The 27,455-nt window shown below is 29.8% G+C and overlaps 2 protein-coding genes across 2 annotated transcripts in view; one reads left to right on the top strand and one right to left on the bottom strand.

Moving 5' to 3' along the window:
* The window catches only part of Myo95E (Myosin 95E), a 231,765-nt gene extending 212,845 nt beyond the window's left edge, over positions 1 to 18,920 (bottom strand). The window contains exon 1 of the mRNA XM_075375247.1: positions 18,495 to 18,920. The gene's annotated coding sequence lies outside the window, so the exon portion shown is untranslated. The remainder of the gene's footprint in view (positions 1 to 18,494) is intronic.
* Positions 18,921 to 19,399: 479 nt separating this feature from the next.
* On the top strand, positions 19,400 to 20,864 carry LOC142330235 (G-patch domain and KOW motifs-containing protein-like). The gene has a single exon (XM_075375390.1). The coding sequence runs from the start codon at positions 19,453 to 19,455 to the stop codon at positions 20,632 to 20,634; it is 1,182 nt and encodes a 393-aa protein (XP_075231505.1). The 5' UTR covers positions 19,400 to 19,452; the 3' UTR covers positions 20,635 to 20,864.
* Positions 20,865 to 27,455: the final 6,591 nt, after the last annotated feature.

Here is a 27,455-nt window from a genome sequence, read left to right as displayed (position 1 = left end):
TATATATATATATATATATATATAAGTAATGCATGTGTGCTCTTAAAACAAAAACTCGCATCTTATGTGAAATTGAGCCACAATAACACGGAAAGATCATGAAAATTTTACTGAAATAGGAACAGTGTGCCAGGGGGATTAAGTTGCGGGAGATATTTGTTTGACATTGCTCTCCACAATTAACTGAACTAAATGTTAAAATAGCTTAATTTTTTTAAAATTTAAATTTTGCATACTTTACGGGTCAGTCTAAATTTAATATTATAACAAAAAAAAGAAGTTTATCAACGTCGAATAATTTTTATGAAAGTTGAGGCTTATATATCCTACCTTTTTACTTCCTTGTACGAAGTAAAGGAACTATTGTGATCGCGAAAAATTTCGGTTTTCAGATTTCAACGGAAATATCCTTTTTGACTAGTTACGGCGTGATGTCTGTACGTACGTATGTACCACGCATAACTAAAAAACGATTATCCGTAGAATATTGAAATTTTGGATTTAGGACTTAGTAACATCTAGTTGTGCACCTCTCCTTTTGATCGCAATCAACTGAACCAAAAAAGCCCTATATCCAAAACAATTTCGATTTTGGACTTTTTCTTAACTGTAGTATAAGCCCTCATTAAGAGCTTTTCAACAATATATTATAAGAGGTACTTATTTGCATTGGTTCCAGAATTACAGCCAAATAAAATTTTAATTAATGAAATATTTGGATCTTCAAAGGCAATCGCACATCGGTTCGAATGCGACTTCATTTTTTTAACATTATTTTTTTTAAATTTAAATATATTGATTTATTAATAATTTTTAACCTCTGAAGGTAAAACAATTTGTACAATAATAAATAATTCATTAATAACAATTTTTTAAAAATTCGAAGTTATTAGTGAAATAAAATTTAATGTACTTTTAAAAATGTGTATATGTAATTTAATAGGCGTACAAGAAGTCTTGTGGTGCCCACATCAGGTTTTTTTTAAATACGTATAAATGAGTAGACAGCTGTTAAGTAGTTTTTTACATATCCATTTCATGATACCAATACGCTTTGCTTAAACTTTATTTCATTTTCATCCATGCATTACTTTTTAATAATGTCTTCGTTTGTCATGGACATGTTTCCCCCTTACATCATATATAGATAACGTTTCACTACTTTCAATAACATTTCTTTAACTTCGATGATATTTTAAACGTTTTACAACACTCATTGTTAAAAAAGTCATTAATACTCGTATAACTATAAAATCTGTATGCAATATTAAAGAATAAGTTAAAATTTAAAAAAATAAAATAAAAAATAAACAGTATACGAACAGTTTACAAAGCAAGCCAGCGTTATTTCTCTTTTTTTTAGATTCATCTTTTCTCTCGTAACCTTTTCCTCTGATATTACCTATTTTGGTTCATTTTGTACCCGGAGTCCCTTTATAATCCTGAATTATTTGGCTTGTTCATACACTTAAAAAATTTGATTTGTTCCTTACTTTAATTTTTTATCATTTTTTTAAACTTTTTAGTAAATTATGATTAATCTGCACACTCCAGGTTTGCTGATTTTGTCTCGTAAGACTCTGTTTAACCTACCCGGTTTTATCCATCAATTTAAAAAAAGTAATTACGGCCATAAACAAGAAAATTTTCATCAAATTCGATTTGTTGATGTCAACAAAAAAAAACTTCATTCAAATAAAGAATGATGGCTGAGTTTTAATCAATCATACCAGTGCAGTGGTATTACAATAACAAAAACTGGAGCATCTGAAACAATCGTGCATACGTAGTCCGATTAAATTCTTCGCTTTAATGTAGAATTAAGTTTAATAAGTCTAAAGCTATTACCAAAACTTGCTATATAAAATTTACTTATAAATCCACAATTTTTGATAAAAAATGGCCATTTTTTTCTTTAAAAAAAATAATTCACCTCTATCATACCATATAAGAGAATGTTTTTATGTAACTCAACTATTTATTAGGCTGTCGATAAAGTCTTATATTTCCGTTATGATTTTTTTTTTTATAATAAATTGCCGATCTGTTTACATGATCTCACCAATTTATGTAAAATAGAATAATTTTCTTTTAATACTATTCTATCAATGAATTTCTGAATAATACTTAAAAAAAGACATGAATTTTCCGCATCTCCATTTAACTTGTATATAAATACTTGATCAAATAACTTCCAAATGCCTACTTAATTATTTATTTTTTAGTTACTTTATTTATTTGATATGTTCACTTATTTTACTATTATCTTATGTATTTAGATTTTTAATTATAAATATTAACTTAAAAGCTTCTATTACATTATATATTATATAAATTTTGTATTTTATTTCTCGGCTCTGATCAAGATTTTACCACGGTATTTTTCTGATCGATCCAAACAAATGTGCTGGGATAGTATCTTCTTTATAACGCTAGAGAACAGCCCCCATTTACCCATTCGTGACGTCATTTTTATAATTATTATTATTATTGTATACTGAATAGAATATACTAACTTATTTACTTAACTTGAAATTGGAGGACTACAAAATTTACCCCAAACATGAAATCAAGGGAGGAGTCCGTGCCTCACGCGTTGACTTCAATTCGAAGAAGTCTAGATATAACTCACCCATTTGATTGGTTTTGGGGCCGGTTTAAAAATATAATCTACATTGAAAAGATTTTAGATCTATTACGTCTGAGAGAAAGATACATCGCTGCTACAACTATAACGCGTGAGACGATCGATCGCAACTGGATAAAGATAGAATACATTTAGATGAGTAACCAGCTACAAGGGATGCTAACAATGAGATGTACTAAGACAAATAATAAATAAATTTTAACAGTTTCTATACATTTTGATATAAAATTAACGCTTTAAATTTAATTTAACTATTATTATTTACTCATGAAATCACAGACACCTATTTTATGATCCAATATAACAACAATCTATAATAGATATCAATTATGTAAATACATATTATTCGAATGAAACTTAAATATGTAAATTATTATAATTTTAATATATATGTTACCGTGAAAGACCGGTAACTGCCAAATGTTGATATTCTCCTGTGAATGCAGACATACGAAATACTTAGGTGAAAGACTGAAATATTTGCTTATTTATACCTTTGCCGGTATATGTCGACAAACACAGATCAAATTCAGGTGTGGGGTCGAAACGATTAATAGAAATTTTAAATAATTCATCCTATACAAATTTCAAAGGCAAATAGAAATTGGAATCGGATGAATATAGCCAAACATAACCAACGCTCGTTAAACTCATCTGATTAACGTTAAATATACAAATTATTTATATTCTCTATTATTCCCCAACATTGTAGGCGATTAATCAAATTCACCGCATCTACAAAAAAAAATTTAATCAAATTTTCAGCATTCTATAAATTGAAAGGACCAATCAGGATATACAGAACATGTTAACTACAGGGATGAACGATAGACACAAACAAATGGTCAGATGGTTTGTCCTTTGTTTATTTTTTTAATATTTTTATTCAACTTTCATCATCAGTGCATGCTGAATCCGGTAAATTTGATTAATCGCCACTGTTGTAGAATAAGACATGTAATTTGTATATTTAACATTAATTAGACAAGGTTAGTGAGCGAAGCGAGCGCAGGTTGTGTTTGGCTTAAATTTAACTTCCTTTTCTTTACGAGGGTTTATCGTAATCTATTTACCTTAGAGATTAGTATCGGGTGACTTTTTTTTAAATTTCTAGTTATCGTTTCGACCCCGAACAAACTTATCTGCGTTTGTCGACATATACCGGCGAAGGTCCGAATAAGCAAATACTTCTTTCACAGACGTATTTGGTACGTGTCTACATTCTTCGGAGAATATGGATATTCTCTAATTTTGGTCATTCACGATAATATAACGTTTAAGTTAACTACAACAAATAATATTTTGTAATCTCTCTTACCCATGTAAAAGCCAAGAGTTCATGAGGGATAGATTATTCTATTATGTTGTTTATATATTATGTAAAAACAGGCGATAGTTAAGTTTAATTTGGGTTCATTAATTGATCCTAAATAAATAAAAAACGATAAAATATAAAATATATTAATTTTATTAAAAAAAAAAAAGAAAAACAATTACTTCGATATTATAACGCACGTAGAAAATACAACAATTCAATGTTACTCTAATACAAAAATAGGAAAACGACTGTAATCACAACTGGCGCCTATATTCGGTACAAAATATTCACAACCTAAAGCTGAACCGAAAGTTAGGATTGTTACTAGCTCTTTTACAAAACAATTTATGATCTAGTCGGAATGGTGTAGTCAATGTTCACCGCTCATACCATTCCACTTCACTCCGCTAAGCTATACTCCACTGCAATTCAGCCAATTATAAATTGCTGACTTTAATATTATTTTTCTAATGTGCTCTCACATTTTTTTTCTACCAAAACACACATTTCATAATATTATTATTTTTAGAAAGAGAAGTAACCTATTTTATATCGAACAACAAAATTTAATAACCTACTGGTATTAATTTACCTTCCAAGTCCGTACAGTAATTAATTTGTAGATTATATACAATATATATATATATATATATATATATATATATATATACAAAATTTCCTAGCTTTTCAAAATTTTAATTTATGTAAAAAAAAAATTAAGATAAGCCAATTCAACATTTTGAAAACTTTATCATCGTGACACACGTACCACGAATAATTTTTAAAATATTGGAAAATTATTGATGACTTTACCGGCTAAGCCGGTCAAATCATGACTACCAAAACAAAAGATTTAAGCATCAAAGTTCCCAAATTTCGAATAAAAAAATCTTTGATTTTAGAGGCTATGTACTCTTGTGGAAAAAATTTAGGAAAAATTTAATTATTAAGAAGTGACCCCTAACAAAAAAAAAAAAACAATCTTAAAAACATTGAAAAAAAATCGAATGACATTGCATAACTTCCTTGTACGCCTATTAAATTACGTACACACATTTTTAAAAGTACATAAAATTTTATTTCGCTAATAAATTCTGATTTTTAAAAAAAATTTTTATTGTTATTAATGAAAATTATTATTTATTGTACAAATTTTTTATCATTAGAGGTTAATAATTATTAATAAATTAATATATTTAAATTAAAAAAAAAAATTTTTTTATTTTTTTTTAGATAAAAAATAAAAAAGCAGAATATGTATTTATTAGAAATGCGGAATAAATTTAAAGAAAAAATATTCATATATACTTTAAGGTTAACAAATCTGCTTAAGTAAAGTTTTTTTGAAAAACTTTCTTCAATGAAAGCTAAAATAAGCAGAAGAAAATCCTCAGAAAACATTTCTGCATTTTAGGTCCGAAATCTATATTTAAAAACATTATATATATATCTTTCTTAATAGTTCTATATATGAAGTATAAACTTACCAAAAATTTTTAAAAGAACGGTAACAGGCCAAAAGAACAAAAAAAAACCATATATTTCAATTTTAAGAAGTATTTTTTGAAAAAGTCACTTTTGGTTTATTTATATATGTATTAGTAGGTAACAAATTTGCTTTAATAAAGTTTTTTCTAAAACGCCTCTGAAGAAAAATCGAAATTGGTTTTTTCGCAATATCCTCTCACCACCTTAACGAATTTTGAGAAAATTGATTATATGGTCAATGTTCATATATAGAAATATTTTAGCAAATTTAAAAAAATTGGTAGGATCAATCCTGTGATATAAGACGACACACATACGTACGCACATACACACATGATTTTTTTAATCTAGATGAACTAGTTGGACACTAAATCGTAAAGATTGCAAAGGAAAACCGATAATCCATTTTTGACGTGATCATCATACTTTCTCCTTAATATGGAATACATAGAAAATAAATATACATGATATTAATTAAAAAAAAAGATCCCAAAAACGGCAAACAAGAATTAAAACAACACATTAAAAAAAAGTTAACAATTTTCAAAAATAAAAGTCATTTCAAGTTCAGAAATTAATAACAAATTTATATTTCACTTGCTTCAAAAGTTGCACGTATGATTGTGTGTTAATACTATGTTGTGTTGAAATCATATACGGATAATTTTGCTTAAAAAAATTATACATCTAATTTAATAATCAGTTTGTCATTTACCAAAACTCATTTTAGCATTCATATACAAAAAATGATTACTAGGCAGTTGTTAAGCAATAACCATTTTTGTAGATAAAACATTATTGAATTTTTAACTTCATAGAAGGAGAATATTTTCTGCTTTATACATATTCCTTTCTTTCTTTATAAATTTTTTTTAGCGATTTCAACGAACCTTTTTTATTCTGTAGAATTCACTGGTAGACCCGTTAAGTTTGTTCCAGATATTTAAAATTGGTATTTTTCATATAAAAAAGTAAATTGTTCATGATAACGATCTGGAAATACCTTTTTGTCACCGTTTCTTCAGGATAATTTAAAATCAATTCAAAATATTTTCACGCGAAAATGAAATCAAATTAGTTGAAAAACTTAAGAGATAAAAAATCACACTATTCCCTTATTATTTTCCTCTCTTCATAGTTTTAAAGTTAAAAAGATTGGAAAAACCCTTTAATACATCATCTCCATAAAAAAAGGAAGTAAGACTGTATCAACTACCGAGGAATTTCACTACTGTCAGTATCATTCAAAATTTTATTCAAAAAGTTATTTAACATAATACAGGCAAAAATAGAACAATAAATCTAAGAATATCAAAGTGGATTTAGACCTGGAAGAAGTTGTACCGAACAGATCTTTAATCTAATACAAATCTTACCATACCTCTCAAAAATTAAAATCGTAAAATTAGCAACAATTTTTGTAGATTTTAAGAAAATATATGACTATTCGCAGGGAATCACTATTCTCCTGAAGAATTTAAAATAGACTCCAAAACAATAAACATTATAAAAGAAACAGCACAAATTCGAATGTAAATTGTTTAAGAACTTTCAGAAACATTCGAAATTATAACTGGAATCAGAAAGGAGATGGTTATCACCAATCCTCTTTAACTGCGCCCTAAAAAAATTATAAGAGAATGGGAAAAGGAATTTAAAAAATTAAACGTTTGAATTCATAAAAATGGGCAAAAAAACTTCAATTCATATATACTGCTCAGTATTAGCCTTCCCAGACGATATTGCAATTTTTTCAGAAACGAAACTCAAAATTAAAAAACTAGAGAAATTTGCAAGTAAAACTGGGGTAAAAATTTCCTTTGAAAAAACAGAATGGTTTTCCGATGACAAACGGAATAAAATTTAAACCATTAAAAATTTCCGAAAACAAAGAAATAGAGTAAAGAAGATTAATATCTGGGAGAAATCATTATATCAAATGTAATTGAAAAAAATGCATGAAAAGCAGAATACAAAATATGGATATCGCTTATCTCACGAAGAATAAAATTCCTGTCATTAACTGAGAATTTAGGCATTTTAAAATTGGGGTCCTACCAGAAGCAGTATTTGGTACAGAATTATTTAGTGCTTTTCAGACAAGAAATACCAAAAGTAGAGAAAAGAATTCTAAGAAAAATATTCCGGCCAAGATATGAAGATTGAAGTAAAAAAGGAATTTACAAAGAAAAAATTGGGGATTTAATCCAAAAAAAAGATTAGATTTTATGGATATTTATACAGAATGATAACAACAGACTGACAAAAAATATTTGATTTTTACGAAAACAGAATCACGTAGACTGAATCTTTTAAATAAATAAAAACATATTTAAAACATTAATAACATCTAAAGACTTGATTAAAAGCAGAAGTGAATTTAAAGAACTGATATAATCTGAGTTTTCAGAGAGAAAAAAGAAAGTTACTTCTGAGTAGATGGATGGAAGAACCCACCGGGTTGGTCTAGTGGTGAAAGCGTTTTCCCAAATCAGCTGATTTGGAAGTCGAGAGTTCCAGCGTTCAAGTAGTAGTAAAGTCAGTTATTTTTACACGGATTTGAATACTAGATTCGTGAATACCGGTGTTCTTTGGTGGTTGGTTTCAATTAACCACACATCTAAGGATTGGTCGAACTGAGACTGTACAAGACTACACTTCATTTACATATCATCCTCTGAAATAATACCTGAACGGTAATTCCCGTAGGCTAAACAGGAAAAAGAAAGATGGAGGGAAGAAAGGAACTTCGAAAGACCTTTTGAGAAAAGAAAGAGAGTCCTAACTATGTAAACGTGATCCTTAATGTTTAGAACAAAAAAAGGACTACGAGGTATAAAGAAAAAAGTGAAGACTGTCTCGAATTAGGGGGAAAAATTAATGTCCAAGCTAAAGGATATATGTGGATATTATGAGAATGTTTGGGGAAACGGCAGTTGGTGCAGCGGCTTCTAGTATGCCGGGTTCTACATCAGGTGATCTTAGGTTCGATTTCCCAACAGAGTATGTCAGTTTTTCACTTATTACTTCATAGATCTTCGTTAAGATTCGTGCAAAAACATGTGTGAGGTCGTAATAATAAAATTTAAAAAAACATTCTGAGTGTATAGAGAGGGGAAGACGAAGATTAAGTAATTTGCACGAGATAAACGTAGCGAACAGATGTGGTAGAGAAACGAGGAAATAGTTTCATCATAATTTTAGGTAGGAAGGAGAGGTTAAATATTATAATTGGCAATTACACAGTTTGTCTGAAAAGTTTTTGAACTAAATTAAATAAAAATACAGATTGAAAGATAAAAGAATTTACTCGCATCAGCCCTCTACATAGAACCCTTCTCTCGTTATACACTCGCTGCAGCGCGGTAGAACGCGTCAAACACTCTGGAGAAATCATTTGTGGGTTCGCCTTCAACTGCTAATAGTCTGCTGGAGCCAAGACGGGTGGGATAAGACGATGATTTCATTTGCGGGGTAATAACGTGTTGTCATGTGTGCCGAGGCATGGTCGTGCAAGAGAGTCCAACTGCCCAAATCCCGATACTAGGGCCGGATTCGACGAATGCGACGCATCAGGCGTTTCATTATTACGAAATAGAATTTAGAATTCACGGTTTGACCAGTTGGGACAGTTGCTCGTCCACTTTCTCGACGTTTTCATCGTGAACAGCTGTTGACGGCTTCCCGCTTCGTTGGTCGTCATCCAACGACTCTACCTACCATTTTTAAACCGCTTCCACCACGTGTATCTTGTAGTAAGAGATGCAGCTTCATTACCGAATGCTTGCTGAATCGTAAAATAAGTTTCAACAAAAGATTTTTGAAGTCGAACACAAAATTTTATCGCGCTTCTCTGTTTCCTATCGCGAGCTCGCACAAGGTCACATGAACACAACGTACGTGGCCGAATATAACTTTAGACTGGAGTGACAAAACGTGATGAAATTTTGTACATACACTCGTCAGACATCGTACTACATAGCTCCTTGGTTTACCGACAGATGGCGTTACTTGTATCGATTATAGAAATTTAGTTCGGGAACTTTTCAGACATATTGTGTATGTAAGAAAGCATAGTAAACAACATAATATCAGATAAATATGTAAAGATTACTATAATTCAAATCTTTAAGGTGGTGCAATTAGAAATGATACGCTAAAAATATACCGTATATTAGGATTCTGGAAAAAAGAAGCCTTGCGTAATAATTGGAAGTCAAGTTGGAAAAGAATCAGGGTGCCTTTGGAGTAAATATTTTGGTAGGACCAAATTTGTTGAATAAACAAAAGATTGAAATATCTCTAGAGAAGGATAAAGCTACTATTTACCCTTTGTACTTCTAAAAGCACTCCGTCTAAAAATGTATGGTTTAATGACTAAAACAGCGTTAGAGAATTCATTGAGGTATCGAAAGCGTGTTTTAAGTTTGTAAAGGCTTCATAATTAAATTAAAAATTATTTTTATATTGATGAACGTTCTATATTTCTAGTCGATGAATCTGAAAGTAGTATTGTGTACTACTTTTTTAATAACTAACCGATCATACACGATTAAAAATATTAAAAGTTGTATAGTTAAAAACGGATGGAAAATAACCTTTTAAGAAAATTAAAATCTGCTAAAATAAACTATATTAAAAATTCTTTATATTTCGAATTTTAGAAATCGACGCTACGTTAAAAAAAAAATAGCAAATTGTATTTTATAATTTTTAGTGCAATTTATTTTTAAAATTGGATTTATTATTTTTTAAAGATGAATACTCTCACGCAAAAATTTTCCCTAATTAAAAAGCCGCTTTCAAGATCAAAGGCGAGAAACCTGCGACTTGTGATTTTAATAAGAAAAGAAATTTAGAGAAATTATCTAAAAAGACTCCTAATGATCGTGAGCTAAAACTTTTTCGAAAGATCTGACAACAAAGTTGTTATATTTTACTGACATTGGTTATTATTTATTCTTGTACGGTGGAAAAATAATGACACATGAAAAAAGTTATAAAAAATGCAAAAATCTATATTTTTAAACTTTAATCGGCTCCCCCACTACTAGTATAACCCCCAGAGTATTTTTTTTGACTACGTGCATTACTACTATGCTTAGGAAGACAAAATAAAATTCGTTTAAAAAATATGCAATAAATAAAACGGTTTTTTTATTTTCAGAGGAGAATTGGGGGGGGGGGGAATTCTTTTTTTTTAAGTGGTAAGATAAGCATGTACTGAGCTTAATATAAAGTGGAGTTATGTTTATAAAATTTTAAGAAAATTGACTCCAAAGAAACAACCTCACCCCTTGGAGCTATTGAACCCAAACTTTTACCAACAAATTGCCCCTTATGAAATTGGTATAAAATTTCATCAAAATCGGTTTACAAAATTTGTTGAGCTTCAAACGCGCCAATACTCGTACGTAGAACATTACCCTCCACCTTTTTTTTGTGTTTTTGGGGTCCCTGGGTCATCAAACGTCGATAAATGCAAAAAAACCCATATCCATTTTTTATTGATTACCTTACTTTTCTTTTTTACTGTAGCTTTTTATTTTTATTTGTTTTGTTTTAGATTAAAGATCTGTTCAGTACAACTTCTGCCAGGTTTAAATCCACTTTGATATTCTTAGATTTTTTTTCTATTTTTGCCTGTATTATGTTAAATAAAATTTTGAATGATACTGACAGTAGTGAAATTCCTCTGTAGTTGATGAATGTCTTAGTTCCTTTTTTTATGGAGATGTTTTATTAAAGCGTTTTTCCAATCTTACGGATTTTTTCAGTTTCCCAAATTTCTTTAAAATTTGTTTCAAGTTTTTCACATAGTTCGTCACGTGGATATTTCAGTATTTGTGGAATTATGATTCTCCACAGGATTTATTATTTTTATTTATGCCATTTTATTATTTTTCTGCGTTTGGTGATTTGGAGAAATTTCATAATTCTTCTGGAAAATAAAAGTTTCTCTACTGTCGGGGCAGTTAAGCAGGTTTTAAAAATATTTAGCTAATTGTTTTAGATTTTCTTGATTTATTACTAAGTCCCCTTTTTCCATATTTAAAGTAGAAGAAATCGGGTTTAAGTTTGATAATTTGAATTTAGTAAACTGTAAAAAAAAATCTTGTATTATCTTTGTGTTAACTTCTGTCGGGCGATTTTTTTTATTTTAACATTTTTCAATAGTTTCTTCTTTTAAGTTCGTTCTTTTAACATTAAAACTCTTTTAATATTATTTTAGCGTTTCTTAATTTCGATTTTGGGGGAGATTTTAGTTTAATTTGGGACGGTCTGAATCAGTCAGACTTTCTTACGTTTACATTTAGGATTCCTGTTAAGTTTTCTTTAGAGTTTGCTGGTGTCCCTTAAATGTTGCGCCATTATTTTAAGAATTTTCCTCTAAATTATTTTTATCCCTTTGCTTTTGCCCTTTTCAATGCTCCCTTAATTTTATTTCTTACATGATTATAATGCCTTACATGATTTGAATTAATACATGATTTCCGAGCATCTTTAGTTCTAAGAAGTCCTGTCTTCAACTTTTCTTATACAGTTCTAGATATCTTTTTAATCAGATTCTCTGATTTCCTTAAATAGTACTATTTTTAATGATTTTTCTTTCATCTTATCCTCCGTTCGATTTTCTTATACATTTCACTTTTCCTTCACTAAAATCAAAACTTTTAAGCACAATAAGAAAATCACAGGCTGTGGCTAAATCTGTTCTCATCTGTTTTCACCTTCAAATCTATTTTGACATTCAAAATCTGTGTTTCTTCCAGAGACTGTATAATCTATGATACTCTACAGTTTTAGTTACAAATTAATCAGATTACAAAAGATGTTCGAAAAAATGAAATTATATTCTATTTGATCCGCTCATTCCGCGTATATTTCTCAGAAATAATCTTAAAAGGTTGGTAGCCCTACGGCCAACAGTGCCGTAAGCTATGGGACCATATCCGAGACCATATAGTTTAATTAACTGATTTTTTAGTAGAATTCTTTACGTTTACGGTTACGCGGAATATGTAATCTTTAAGCAGCACAGGACGGGAAATAAATGAATTTCCCGCAGCTTCTATTGCGGCAGATATCGATTATAAACTCGCTGAATCCCTGTCTGATTTTATTCCTGTCTTATGGTAATAAATTTCAAGTGTATATCTGGGTTAAGGGCTCAAGTATCTATCCATAACCGATCTAAGTGATATGACGTTTTACAAGGAAGAAAAAGGTTCCCAAAAATAATGACGACCGATTTTATTGCCAATACGGATGGTTGGGAAATAGCTAAAAATAGAATCCCATGAAAATACTCTTAAGAGGCCGACAATAAAATTAATTTTCTACGTAATTTAAATTTGACAGCAAAATTCAACAAATATATTCTGAAAACGTTTAATTGAATCATCTACTACGAACAAAAAATGACATGATAATGTTTAATTGTAAACAATACGTGAAAGAATTAACTGTTGTTTTTTATGCCTAACAAGGACGTTTAATCGGTATTCTACGTTATAATCACCGTTAAAAATGCGTTTAATATGTTTAAAATGGCTTATATTTCCTTAATATCATTCATTTTTGGCGGACCGGTCAAGCTAATGAAACAAACACTCGTTGCATTGGTCTTCAATTACAGGGCGCACAACGTTTTTCTTTTTAAGATAGTCTTCGTAAAATTCATATGATGAGATTTAAGTTTCAGAGGTACAGATCTATTGGAGTAACTCTGTAAACACCGGATAAATGCCGTTCATCGGTAAAGTGCAAATGAGGATGGAGACACAAATAAATTGAAAAATCATTGATCAGACAGACAAAACAATTATTTCTACGTTAAGCTTTTAATATTCATTAACAGTTGGAACAGTGGCTGTCCGTAGCCGGATTACTAACAAAGTAAGAGTATATCTACCTAACTGAGAAAATAGGATAATGCAACCGATGAAGTCGAAAGTGCGTATATTTGTTCAGCGTAACTAAAAAAGTCTCCAAATTTTCCTGAAGTTGATTGTAGATGGTCAGTCCAAATTATCATAGTGACATTTATATACATAGACGAATGAAAAAAATTAAACGGTCGAATATCATGAAAATATAAATAAAACTTGTAAAAATAAATTTAAAATATTTCATAAAATAATAAATATTAGTATTTCTCTCCAATAAAAAAGCACGGTTCACCGTATTATCGCCCTTCGGTAAAAATATATCTTTATTAACAAATCGTGACGTCGTATGAAAGGCTTCTCATGAAAACTTGTACGCTGAAAGTCAACGAGATTTTGTTAGTATGAACTACACACCCGATTTTAGGAACCTTTAAAGAAGGTGTCTGACTTCTTATTGTAATTGGTATGGACCGAGTAGCGACATTAACGGGCCTGCTTGAGCTGAAGAGGAGCCGCCAGCTGTTAGGTGGATTTGTTTTGAAAGTGATAAGTTGATAAAGGCTGATTAAGGGAATACTGATACGCGAAATAAAGGCTATTTAATTTTGATATTATGATTCCAATCTCCCGGTAAGCTGTGTACTGGAGACGAAGAAAGTTGGTTTCTGTTGCTTGGATACGGGATGTGTGGTAAACGTGAAGGTCTCACGATAAGTACTGATAGGATCGCAGTGCTTGGTTTACACTTCGACATAAGTTTCAAGCTAAAATTTTGGTGATGACTCATCCTCCTTCGAGGGACGCGGTTGATTTGGATAGCCGCACACTCAGAATGAATTTACGTAATTTAAACCGCTGAGAATTGTTTTTTTTTTTTTTTAATTTCGAAATTGGTGTTCACAAACAAGTAAAAAAAAAACATATTAAATATAAAATAGTTTAGTGAATACAAGTTGAACATTCGAATATATAATTATTATAGATATCGAAGTGTGAAAACTGTATGGTTAGACAGGACGTGTTTATATCCGGCAATGTAATTCAACTACAAAATATTTTTTAATTAGAAAATTTTTACTGTATACTTTACTGACTATATACTTCACCCCATAAGAAATCCTTATTACGAAAAAATATTTTTTCATGGGAATCAACAAAAAAAAACCTGATGAATATAAATTTAAAAAGCTGTATTTTTCTTAAGAAATAAAAAATTGCCTGAATTTTCAAAAGTATGATAGCAATTCTATCCACGATTTTCATCAACGTAAGCCACAACATACATCAGCTCAATTCTGTTTAGAATATTAAATTTTAAACAACAAACTTTAATCAAAGACATTCAAAATAAAATTAAGTTAAGCACATTAGCATAACAGGTGCGTTAGAATTAGAATTTTATAAATGTTTATGAAAGATTAAAAACTCGACCTTAAAAATGGAACTAAAAAATTAAATAAAAATTTATAACATTTACGGGAGTAACATGACAAATAATCCTCTGAAAGAACCAAGCCCATAGCTGCAATAGAAACCGAGAAAATCGTAACATACACCGCACAGGTCAAAAACATAACCGCCTTTTTTCGCTTCGCAACGGTAGGGGTTAAAAATAAGGGGAAGATACACTCTCTTTATAGTTCTAAATTATAAAAAAATAAAATTAACCGATTTTTAATCTAAAGTTTAATTGGTAATTATTTAGTTGAGGTGCCTCACCACAAAATCACAAAAAAAAATGAAAATTTATTCAAAATTAATATTTATTCATTTAATGGTGTATTTTGGGTGTCGGAAAATAAAAAATTAGTAAAAATTAACATAATGATACAAATAAGTAGCACAATGAAAATCGAAAAAATACTTATATCATGGTGAAATATTATATTTAAAGATATAAACATGAAAATAAATAATATAATCTAACCAAACTTAACCTACGCTCGCTAATCTTGACTAAACAACAGTAATGTTTTGATTATATAAGTAATAAATAATTAATTAGGTTAGGTTCAGCTCTTGATGATTGCGGTTGCGTTTATCTTGCTCCGAGTATTCATGGTTATTATTGTGGTTTTCGTTAACAGTTCTGTTACTTTTTCGTTATTTCGTGATGTTTTTAGTAGTTGTTGCGTTTTTGTCGAGTTTGTAAATTTTTACTAATTTTCTATTTTCCGACATCCAAAATACATAATTAAATGAATAAATATTAATTTTGAATGAATTTGATATGTTTTTTTTGTGATTTCGGGGTGCGGCATCTCAACTAAATAATTACCGTTAATTTATTAAATTATAAATATACTACACTTTATTTATATTTTTCTAAATCCAGTAAGCATGGCTACTTTTCAAAAAACGAAAACTGAAATCAATCTTTTGTACCACATGATTAATATTCATACTAGGTTCACTGTATAAAAATATTTTTAAAAAATGGAATGCAGTTTTGAATCTTAACCAAATATTTAACATTCAAAGGCACTACACTTCAGTCTTAGAATAACCAAAAAAACTGAATAAAAATGTTCAACATCAACCTCAAACATAAATATTTAAATCAATAAATTGTGAACAAATCATTCTCATAATGGCTTTTTTTAAGTCAATCATGACAGCAATAACAACAACAACAATAAGTAACCTACAGAAGACACTGGTTCATTACGTTAATAAATTTTATTCCGATTTGTACATAATTATACATTAAATATATCACGTAAGAAGAGTAATAAATGTACCACTTCAGTATTAAAAAAAAAGAAAAGAAAATATCTCCTAATATTTGACCCTACGAATAAGGGGAAACCATGGGAATTCATTACAAAATTTGTAATGATAATGTACCTATATCATATAATTTCATAAAAATAACACAAAAAGTTACATATAATAACAATTTGAAATGCATTAATCCAAATCTTTTTATGAAAAATATTACTTCTAAGTTTTACACATTTATAATTTTTTTTATTAATATTAATGTATTCTATTTTAATTAAATTTTCTCACAACAATAATTTTATATAATTACTTCAATTTGCATAATTTTTAACATTTGCCCTTTTCAAAGAAATTATTTTTTGTAATAGCTAATACCACGAACAGTAAATCATATAAGCTTTAGACTGTTGAAGTATAAATAAAAAGTGGAACATTTTTTTTTTTACTTAGCAACAAGAAAGTTGTAAATTAACTTAAATGTTTATTATACTAAAACTATAAGTGTTTAATTACACCATAACAAGTGTTTATTATACTATAACACATTTATCAACAACAAGAAATGCATTTTATTCAAAATTACATATTAGTATGTATTCAATACAATGTAGATACAAAATATGTCTAAAAAACCTTTAAAACTTTATGTTTAAAAGGAATTTATGAATAATCAATGCATAAAACATAATGGGATGTTTAAATTCTTAAAAGGTTATAAAAGTGTTACTTTTAAATTACACTATTTTTATTTCTTCCAGAGGTGAAAGGTCTTCTGCAGTTTTTGTGTAATAAGAAATACAAGTTTTTAAAACTTCTAAAGACTAGTAATAGTCGCACTTTAAAAGTATGTACTGTAATACATACGTTAAAAAGAAAACACAGTAAAAAATACTTACTTTAAAAGTTTACAAAACTATGCATTTTTTAATAATAACTAGTATATTTTACCATTATAACAGTAATTCAATAATTTCATCTTAAAATAATCAGTTTTCAATAGTTTTTAATAATACTCACACTGATTTCATTAAGTTACCTAAAAAAAAATTAAATAAAAAAAGAAGAAATATGCATGAATAAAAATAAAAGTCTTTCATTTAATGTAATGAAAACTTTTCATCCATTATCATAATCACCAATAACATCAACAAAACTAGGAATCAGCTAAAAACAAAATAACCTAATGCTAGTAGTATTTCCCATGTAATAGTTGTTTTTCCGTGTAATAATAGTTTCTTTTAATAATCTTAAGGGAAAGTATATTTACTTTTAAAAATATGTATATATTTACACAACATAAATTCAAAGAGCACACGTACATTAATCACAATTAGAATTGAATAGCATTCTCTAAGGAAATAATCAAAATTAAAATTACAAGATGCCAATGAAATTATCTTTGGTTTTTAATAATTTGTAGTAAAAATCTTTAAAAATAGCCTACATATAATTTTACCAACCAAAACCAATTTAATAAATAGAAAATAAAAAGCTGAAAACAATAATAATAAACTACTCCAAGGTTGGGATAGAGCTTAAAATGTAGACCTTACAGTTAATAATAAATGATGAAAAAATTATATATCTCATAATTTATTCATAAAAAAATAATAAACAAAAACTGAACCCTCATAATAATGGAAACAGTAAAATTTTACCAGTTAAACTTAGTGCAAAAGCATTACTTTATCCAGAGATATCACAAAATGTAAATTTAAGGAAAATCAAACCTTCAGCATGTCAAACTGCACTATTCAATGCAATGTTAACCACCCTACATACATCAATAATTCTAAAAATTTAATCTAGGTGGTTTTTTTTCAAAATTATAAGAGAATTAATGCCTACTATCATAATAAATTCCAAGATTGCACATCAAACAATTTCTGCGATATCGAGTGAAGTATTTGAAAACATACATCCAAATAGTATTGTGACCATTTTTTTTATTTTTTGGATCTTAATGGTTCATAACTCAAAAAAATAAATAAATACAAATGTATGTTATTCACCATTAAATTTCTTTCTGTTATGTACTGTCTTTCTGTATACACAAATGTATAAGAGTATAATTTTAATTAAACATTCCTTTACACAAGTGACTGCAATAAATCAAGTTAATATTTCGTACAAACTAATTGTAAATAAAGATATAATATTTTATTCAAGTAATTGGTAATTATCCTAAAAAGAAACCGTACTGTTATTACTTCTTGGAAAAGAAACATCCATTACTAAATATAATGCTGAATTTCAACACAAACTGCTATAACATTACAAAATCTAATTACACATCGATTATTTACTAAAACGTCAAACCTCAAAACTGCATCTCACAAACATGAAGAAAATTAAATAAATAACGTTTTACATACGAAACTTGGCAAATCAAAAACAAATAATAATTTGTTAATTTGATACTAACCAAAAATGTCTCCTCCGGACTTCCTCCCGAGTCCTCAGGATTCCAGAATAATTACAAACATATACATAGATATTTAATGTTACATTTCACTACCAAAATTATCTCTTATCAATTCTAACCTAACTCTGAGGAGCCTCGTCCCCAGTCATCAGGGCTACACCGCGTTTGCATTACTTTGATTACACTATAACTGTTTTAATATGTAGAAAATATGTTTAAAACTTGATGTATAAGAACATATGGTCATCACTAATCACTTAAAACATACACTTCAAAAACATATTCATTCAAATTAAACGATTCGCTAAAATACCGTAAAAATGAATACGAATACAAGATAAATCAATCGCACTACACTTCTTTATCGTCTGCTCTGCCGAAATATGGCTGCAAAAGTATCAACTTATCATTCTTCTTCTTCTTCGCCAAAATGTTACGTTCGTGACTAAACGTCATTTATATTTAATAAAAAAGCAAGAGATTTTATTATGATGTAAGTAAAGAAACGGTTATTTGTTATTACTTTAATGTGGTACTTCAATAATAAAAAAAATAATAATGCTGTTAATAATGATTGCAAATAAATGACCTTTTACCTAATTTGTAACAGATAAATATACAATTATTTACCCCTAAATATACAAAGATTAAATATGCTGAATATTAAGAGATTTATTTAATAAATAACAATGTTTAATATGTCGAATCCATTTTCTTTAGCCAATTAACATTTTTAAGCAAAAATAAAATATTATACATTTCAGAAATAAGTATATCTTATTATGAGGCATTTACTATTATTATTAAAGTTGATTATTTTATAAGCAATTTCAAATGTTAATTTCAAATGTTTAATAGGTGAAGCTTCTCAAGATAATTATGGTGGCTGTGTATTGTGTAGCGTCTATAATTCAAACATAACCTAATGTAGTAGAACCTTGCATGTATTAGTAATACGATGTGTGACGACGGAAAGAAAATATCGTTCGCTTTTAAAAAACTTGCTAAGCCGAAAGTATCTATAGTGTCAATTAATAAAGAGGTTAAACGTGACGAAGATGTTCAGTTTATTGATTGTGTTGAAGAGAAATCAATTAAGGTTAAGAATGAAGTACCAAAACAACCCGAACTTCTAGTTATACCTTTACCAAAAAAGGATGGATCAAGTGTAAAAAGACGTGAGTTATTAGATAAAATTTTGCATAGCAGTTCTGTTGGTGATGATAATGATAATTGTGAGAAAGGAAATGAAAAACCTGCTACTGACCTTAATAGTTCATTAATTGCCAACAAATTAGAGTCGTTAGATGAAATAGCTGCAAGAGAAATAATTGAAGATTTGAAAAAAGTGAAAGATAATGAAGAGGGGAGTAGTATCATTTCTGTTCCTTTAACAACAGATGCACCACTGGGTGAGAAGGAATCGACTTTAGAAGATTATGAATCTATTCCTGTAGATAAATTCGGAATGGCAGTGCTTAGGGGAATGGGTTGGGCTCCAGGAAAAGGAATAGGGAAAAACGAAAAAGTAGTTGCTGCAAAACAACCTGTTTTAAGACCAAAAGGTTTAGGATTAGGAGCTGATAAAGTAATTAAACAAGTAGAAACATCAATATCAAATAATGAACCTGTAAGATTACTTAAAGGAAGTTTTGTGAGAATCATTGCTGGTACTCACAAGGATTTATTTGGTGAAATTATTGGTTTTGATGATGAAACTGGTCGTTTGATTGTAAGAATGGCATTAGGTAGTTCTGTTTTAACATTTAATGAATTTATGGTTCAGCTTGTTTCAAAAGAAGATTATTACAAAAACTCTAAGGTTATTAATGTTAAAAAATATGAAGAATATAAACAAAGAGAGAATTCAAAAGAAACAACCTTACATATTAAGCATAAGGAATCAAAAACTCATAGGAAAGATTATTCAAGCAATTCAGATTCGAGTTCTGATGAATATTACAAGAGGAAAAGAGATAGAATGGCTGATTTAAAAAAAAGATCTAAGAAACATAAAGAAAAAAAGAAAGGACAAAAACACAGTCATAGTCGTAGATCATCTTCCAGAGAAAGAAAGAAACGTAATAGGTCACCTTCTCCAAATAAACATAAAACAAGTAAAAGATCATGGTATGATTAATAATGATATTAAGTACAAGAATTCATTAAAAGATTTATTTCTTTTTAAAATGCATGTAATTAATAAATCAAATTCTGTGTAAATATTTTTTCTTAATTAATATAAATAATTTCATAACTTGATAATTTAAAATAGTTGTAGTTATCTGAACTATTCATTTTTTATGTACTGTGTACATATCAGTGTCTGTAATAATAATTTTTAATAATAAAGGAAAGTGAGCAACTTAAGTTTACAATTTCTTATCCTAAATTTCATAACTTTCATGTTACAACCACACGTAATATGTTCAGTAAGTTAAGGTAATAATCCTTCATAAGAGATCAAATAACTAAGTTTGTGTTTCATAATTAAACTATAACATTATCAACAAACATGTCCATTTCTCTGGTTTTGTTTTTGCCTGATGATTGTATAATCCATTCTAGATGTATTATTTTCCTATCTGGCTGATAGTAGATTGTTTTATCTTTATTATTTTTTTTTTAACTTTACTTGCCCTATTTCAGCTAATATAATCTACATGTTTGCTAGTGAGTTAAGTTTGTCATTTTTGTTAGCTTATTTTATTTTTATAGAAAACTTATTTTTAACTTACATTTATTTTTTTGTAGGAATATAAGTTTTAGTTTTGGTATATCTGATGTATTATATATAAGAAATATAAAATAGGTATAACACATTTTATTTTAAGAAAGTTATAAAAACTTAAGCTTAGTATAGGTTAGCTCTCACTAAATGTCGCTTTTTTTCAGAAAAGTCTGTAAAACCTTGATTTAGTGAAAGGTACTTCAAATTCAGGTAAACCTTTTATAACCCTCAACTTAGCATGCTATAATTATTTTTAAAAAAACTTTTCTATGTTCTGGTACATGTATTATCAAAATATTTGTTTTATTGTATATTTTCTTTTTATTATGTGCTTCTGTATATAAAGGGCCCTCATTTATTCTTATTTATACTGCACAGATTTTTTTTTGAGCAGTGAAATTGGGAATTATTTAATTTTAACAAAATCACTGTTTTTGATTTGAAGATGATTTATATTATCTGCAGAAATAAAAGGAGTCAAGCATTTTAAATATTTATTTTCTCTTATCTATAATTGACTGACACTCATTAATAGTTATCTGTGATGAGAAAATTTAATTTTAATTGTATGAAAAATGCCAAGCCTGGCAACTTCAAACTTGAACCTGTTGAATGAAATGCACAGTTTTCATTTAACAACTGAGATTGGTGATTTATTGATGATACTTTTTTTTAATACATGTGTATTTCCCCCCCCCCCCCCCCGAGTCAGACATGCAATAAAGCATAAACTCGGCTCCAGGTGGTTTGCCTTCGCCTCAAGCTATCCCGGAACGACACAAGGTTCTCCCCAGGCAGCTGGGACTTGGTATTTTTGCATGCCATCCTTCAAATGAGAAGTTTCCAGAACTCCTCATTTAGGAGGCCTGAACTTCCCACCGGGACTCCGGTCTTACATTCCCCCCAATGGTATCTCAAAGGAGTCCCCACCCGATCATTGAAGGTGGAAGACCAAAGCCCCCCCACCATTCCAGGGTGGAGCTGTCCCTCAAAAACACCATGATGTTACTGTGATGACACAACTCCTGATACAGATGGACCTTATTTGCATCCTCGACCTCTGGGCGCATGACCGTATAACTTGCAGATGTACATCAAGGCTCCTGCTTACAATCTTTACGTATATGGCCGGCCTTATGACACAAAACAATGGTCACTTCTTTCTACATCATTACAGAACTTGGCCCTGTATCCTGGACTCCAGTATGTAAATCAGAGTTCATCGGAGGCACGCCGCGTCACCCGACAGGCCACCCACCCAATGCGAACATGCCCATCAGACAGCAGTTTGTCCACAAGGATGAGCAGCACAGCTAATATCACTACCTGTATCAAGCCATAAGCTGGTTGTATTGATAAAACATCTATAGTGACCGGCTCACCAGTAAATGAATTTCCTGGAGAAACTCATCCTGCATCGTGAGGGCATCCATGTCTAACAAGGATGTGGACCCTCCTCCCCCCCCCCTTCCAGCCATGGGCGACCCTCCACTTTTTTGGCAATATCTCTGCGGCTGCACCATCATTGGCTTGCACTGAGAGGTGTAGTATCAATGGCCCTTTCGTGAGAAGGACCATTGATAATACTTAAATTTTTATAAAAATTGATAAAATTCATCATAACAAAACTTTATTCAAAAAACACATATACAAGTAATTGTCATTGTAAATCACTTTATTCTACCCTTTTTTATTAGAACTTATTATTAATAAGAAGCAACAAATTCATTTTTAGAGCTGACAATATAGAAAATGGTTTTGGCAACCTGGTAATTGTTAGTATGTATTGTGTACCATATCTGTAATATGCTGATCTCTTCATCAGATTATCCATGGGATCTTTTGGTAAGGGTTTAAAACACTTCTTTCAGTATATGCATTAAAAATTCCTTCCTCACCAACCTTTTTTTGTTAATGCATTCTTCCCAGGCACAGATCTATCATTTTACACACCAGTAGGCTCAAAAATTCTGGCACCTGCGTAAAGGCAGAATTAATTAACTTAATTCTTTTAATTTTTGTTCGTTTATAAGTGCAGTGAATTTATACTTTAACTCTAGATTTCAACCTCTTTGTTGTAAAGTAAGATTTTAACACCAGGGTCTAATAAAAATGCATTTGTAGGGCAAAAATTTAGTTATGTAGCAATGATTCCAGTGGGAGAAGGTGTAATAAATAAATGGCACATAAAGTAGTGAAAGCTTAAATGGGATTACAGCTGTTTAAGCTCAAGATATTAAAAGTAATACTGCAAAAAAGAGAAGCTTGTGACAAAATGTAAACCACCCTTGGTTTATTGATTTAATACATAGGTATTAAATCACTTCCTTTATCCATAGTTTGCTTTGGTAAGAGTTATCAAACAAATTACTTTGGTAAAATATATATTTATTTAAATACTCTATGGTGTTGTATAATAATTTACTTTATTTTTAAAATGATAAACTTTTTAACATGTGAAAATTAACCAGAATTTGAACCCAGAACCGTATGATTGAAAAGCAGACATGTTACAGTCAGTGTCTGCATATTAGCGCAGAATAGAAAGATTTACTGCATCTAATCAAATCATGTGACAAGAAAAACGATTCTTTGCTGAAATCTATAGTCTTATAAACAGACCACATTATAACAAGAAACTAAATGATGTATTTTTACGACTGATCTGTATGTAACTGGATGGGGATCCTTATGGCGTGATATACAAATTAAGTGTTCAATATTGAAGCATACTCCAGCGCTGCAGAATGAGATGTTGGGAACTAAATAAAAACCATTGTGTGCGCTCGCAAGTGTAATCATGATGGTAGGGCAGTGTTTTATCCCAACTCCTACACTTACCTCTGCACATGCGCAGTTTCATTTTATTTAGTTCTATTGGTTCTACCACTCATTTAGTGGCGCTAGTTTATGCTTCAAATTTTACCAATTCTAATATATGGGATCCCTTATCCAGTTTTATAGAGATCAGTGATTGTTACAAACAATACTTTTTTCATGGGTGAACAATCGGAAAAAATTATTAAGGCTTGAACGTAAAAAATTATGCATTAGAGTTTTACTAGGCAATTATTTGTGTACATGCAAAACAGTCATAGAAATAAATAATGCTAAAAGATTCTAGAAGCCAAATTTAAGATTGTTCTATAAAGTACATATTAAACACTTTTTTATGTTTGAATTATGCCATTTTCATTAATTATAGTTTAGATTATGTTTGGCCATCAATCATGTGGAAATAAACCTTTATCAGATATTTGATTTCAAAGAAGTTTTTAAAAATATGTATAACTTGAAACAGAAGTTTTTTTTTTTTTTTAATAGCTGCCACAAAAAGATTGCTCTCAGAACTATTCTCTTTTTTCAATAGTTATTTTTTTTTTTGTTATCAGAGTCAAAGACACAATTTAAATTTTTAGTAATGTAATTAAATCTTTTATTACTCAGAGTCAAATTTAGTGCATAAATGTAACTTTTATATTCATTATTTTATCTCTGTTGATCATCAGACTTCTCTTCCCTGTTTTCTTATAATTTTACAGTTTCTTCATTTATACTTCCTTAATATTTAAAACTCTGCATTCTTCTCAGTTTTTATCCTAAAAAAGCAGATGCTCTTATGCATTAAGAATTTTTAATGACCATTTAAAAAAATCCCAAAAGTGTGTCCTATTAAAAAACATATACATAGGCACAATAAACATGTGTGCCCAATGACTTCAATAGCTGCATACATGCAGACCTGTGACATGCATTTTTGGGATAATTCAACATTGATGCATAAGTGATCTCATTATAAACAAAGTAGAGCAGAGAAACATCAACCCAAGGTATGGAATATGGGCAATTTGGTTTTTTGTAACAACGCTTCTATACATACACAGCTTACAAAAACATAAGTCTTTTGTTTACTCCATGGTTACTGTTTGATTCCCCCAACCTATAACTTGCTGGATTTGGCCTCCAGTGACTTTCTCATAAAGCTAAAGGGTATTTGGCAATATATAGAATATTAAGTGTGAATCATAGAGATTGCTTAAATAATAGTTTTTCTCAGAGCATTCGTACAATGGGAGTGGAGAATTGATGGACAAATAACCAATTTGAATGGGCTGGTAGGTAAACTTAGGCCCTTCCACTCCATTTTCCTTAAAATTCTCTAATTTTACCAATTTATTACATAATTATGAGAATGTAATTTATGTAAGTAATTCTTTTGATAAGACCAAAAAACTATTTTTTTCTAACCAAGAAAAATCATCTATTTATAAAAAATAACACTAAAGCACAAAAAAGTGGAAGAAAAAGCCTAAATATACAAACAAATTCCACACTAAACTTCATAAATAATAAAAACTATACACACTTAAATAAATTTTCAATGCATGAAGAACATTGTGGCACTGACAGTATCAAATGTATTTAAGACATCTATTTCACAGATAATCAAACTCTAATAAATGTACTAGTTCTTTGTGTATAGTTAATTACAAAAGATTTATAAATATATAATAATAAATAATAATCAGAAAATAATAATAATTACAACAGGAAAAAATAATAGAGTGGTAATTATAGTAATCATAACCAAAATAATAATAAAAAACAGTGATCATGTACGAAACAGAATTTAAATTAATCCTCACAATTTATTTACAGGTAGTTAAATATAATTGAGTCTCATTATCAAAAGACACTAGTATGATCGCTAGTCTTAACACATTTAACCACTAGTCTTTTATTAACAACATTAGTATAATAGGTAAGACAAGTATAAAGTTCTTCCACTGCAAATACCTTTGCTGTTCACAAATAAAACTCCCTTAACAGTTTATGAATGAAATTTAGTACATTATTTCTTTCACTTATAGTCTAACAGTAACTCACTGAACCATTTCTTGTTTTCATGTACTGTCCACACTGGAATTACTTGTAATGTCGTTTTAATCACGTTGAATGTGTACGCACTAGAAATCCCTTCTTCACTGACCTCCACAGAATACTCTTGCTTCAAACTCGCTCTCAGACTGACCGTCAACTGGTCTTCCCCAGAGTATTTATATCCCCTATACCTGTAGGATCATACCCAACTCGTGAGTGAGAATGATCGTCTGCCCTCACATTTTCCCATGAGATTCCTACCCTGGTCTGGTAACCTTCTCACGGAACAACACTTGTTTAGGTGTGTCAGCATGCAGTATTACAAAGGATGATGTTAAACGGACCTGTTAGCTTTAGTGAAAGGGTCTCTTTTAGCACCTTTCTGGATTACTCCCATTATTATATTTTCTACCACTTTCTTCTTAATTGGCAGGAAAACGTTACTCAGGTCTTGTTACAATATAAATAGAGCTTAACTGGCAAAACACAAGAACTTACATCAGGGGTCATTTTGACAGCATGTGTGTGAATAAAATACTATTTCAGGGACCAGGAATGGGGCAAAATAAGGTATCTTTTTTATTTTAGGGTCATTTAATAATTAAACAGACAAACATTTTTAGTGAAAGAAACGCTTACTGCAGGCAATTGAAACTTTTGTAAATGTAAATTGGCCACCTTGCGAAGAGTGCTAGTCAGCTATTCAATTAATATTTACATAAACACAACCTCTAACGTCTTAGTTATGGTGGCATATCTGCTCGAATAAAGTACTTTTTAAGAATAGTGTTCTGTGAACTGGTTTTTACCTTCAGAAAGTGTACAACCATCAGAGATATTCTCTCGATGAACAATGGCAGCAGCTGCATGAACTGTGCAGCCTTTTTTACGCGTGGGTGGGAAAGTTTAAAAGTGTGACCGACAAGCGCCGCTCTAGGCATCCAGTAACAGTATTGACCTCGGCATTAGATTCTCAGATTGATTTACTTATCCAAGAAGACCAACGACTTACAGTTGGTCAAATTGCTGAAAAATGTCGGGTAAGTGTTGGCACAACTCATTCTATCACTGTTCATCACAAAGCCAAGAAATTTCACATTTACACCGAACTTGTTTCAATAATGGTGATGCATTTTTGGACAGGATTTTAACCTGTGATGAAACTTTGATACATCATTTTGAGCCAGAGTCCAAGCATCAAGGCATGCAGAGAAAAAGCCCTGAAATGCCAGTCCGTAAGAAATTCAAAATGCAACCACTGGTTGATAAGATCATTTTAACCATCTTTTGGAGTGTCCATGGTCTGATTTTGTGTGATTTAGAGGAGCAATACACTATCAACAGCCTAT

The sequence above is a fragment of the Lycorma delicatula genome, chromosome 9 (genome assembly GCF_047948215.1).
Source record: "Lycorma delicatula isolate Av1 chromosome 9, ASM4794821v1, whole genome shotgun sequence".
Taxonomy (NCBI): Eukaryota; Metazoa; Arthropoda; class Insecta; order Hemiptera; family Fulgoridae; genus Lycorma; species Lycorma delicatula.
This window is presented reverse-complemented; position numbering and strand designations above follow the sequence as displayed.

What these genes read in the sequence shown, in the direction of transcription:
- LOC142330235 (XM_075375390.1), top strand. Translation starts at nt 19,453, where the DNA reads ATGTGTGACGACGGAAAGAAAATATCGTTCGCTTTTAAAAAACTTGCT.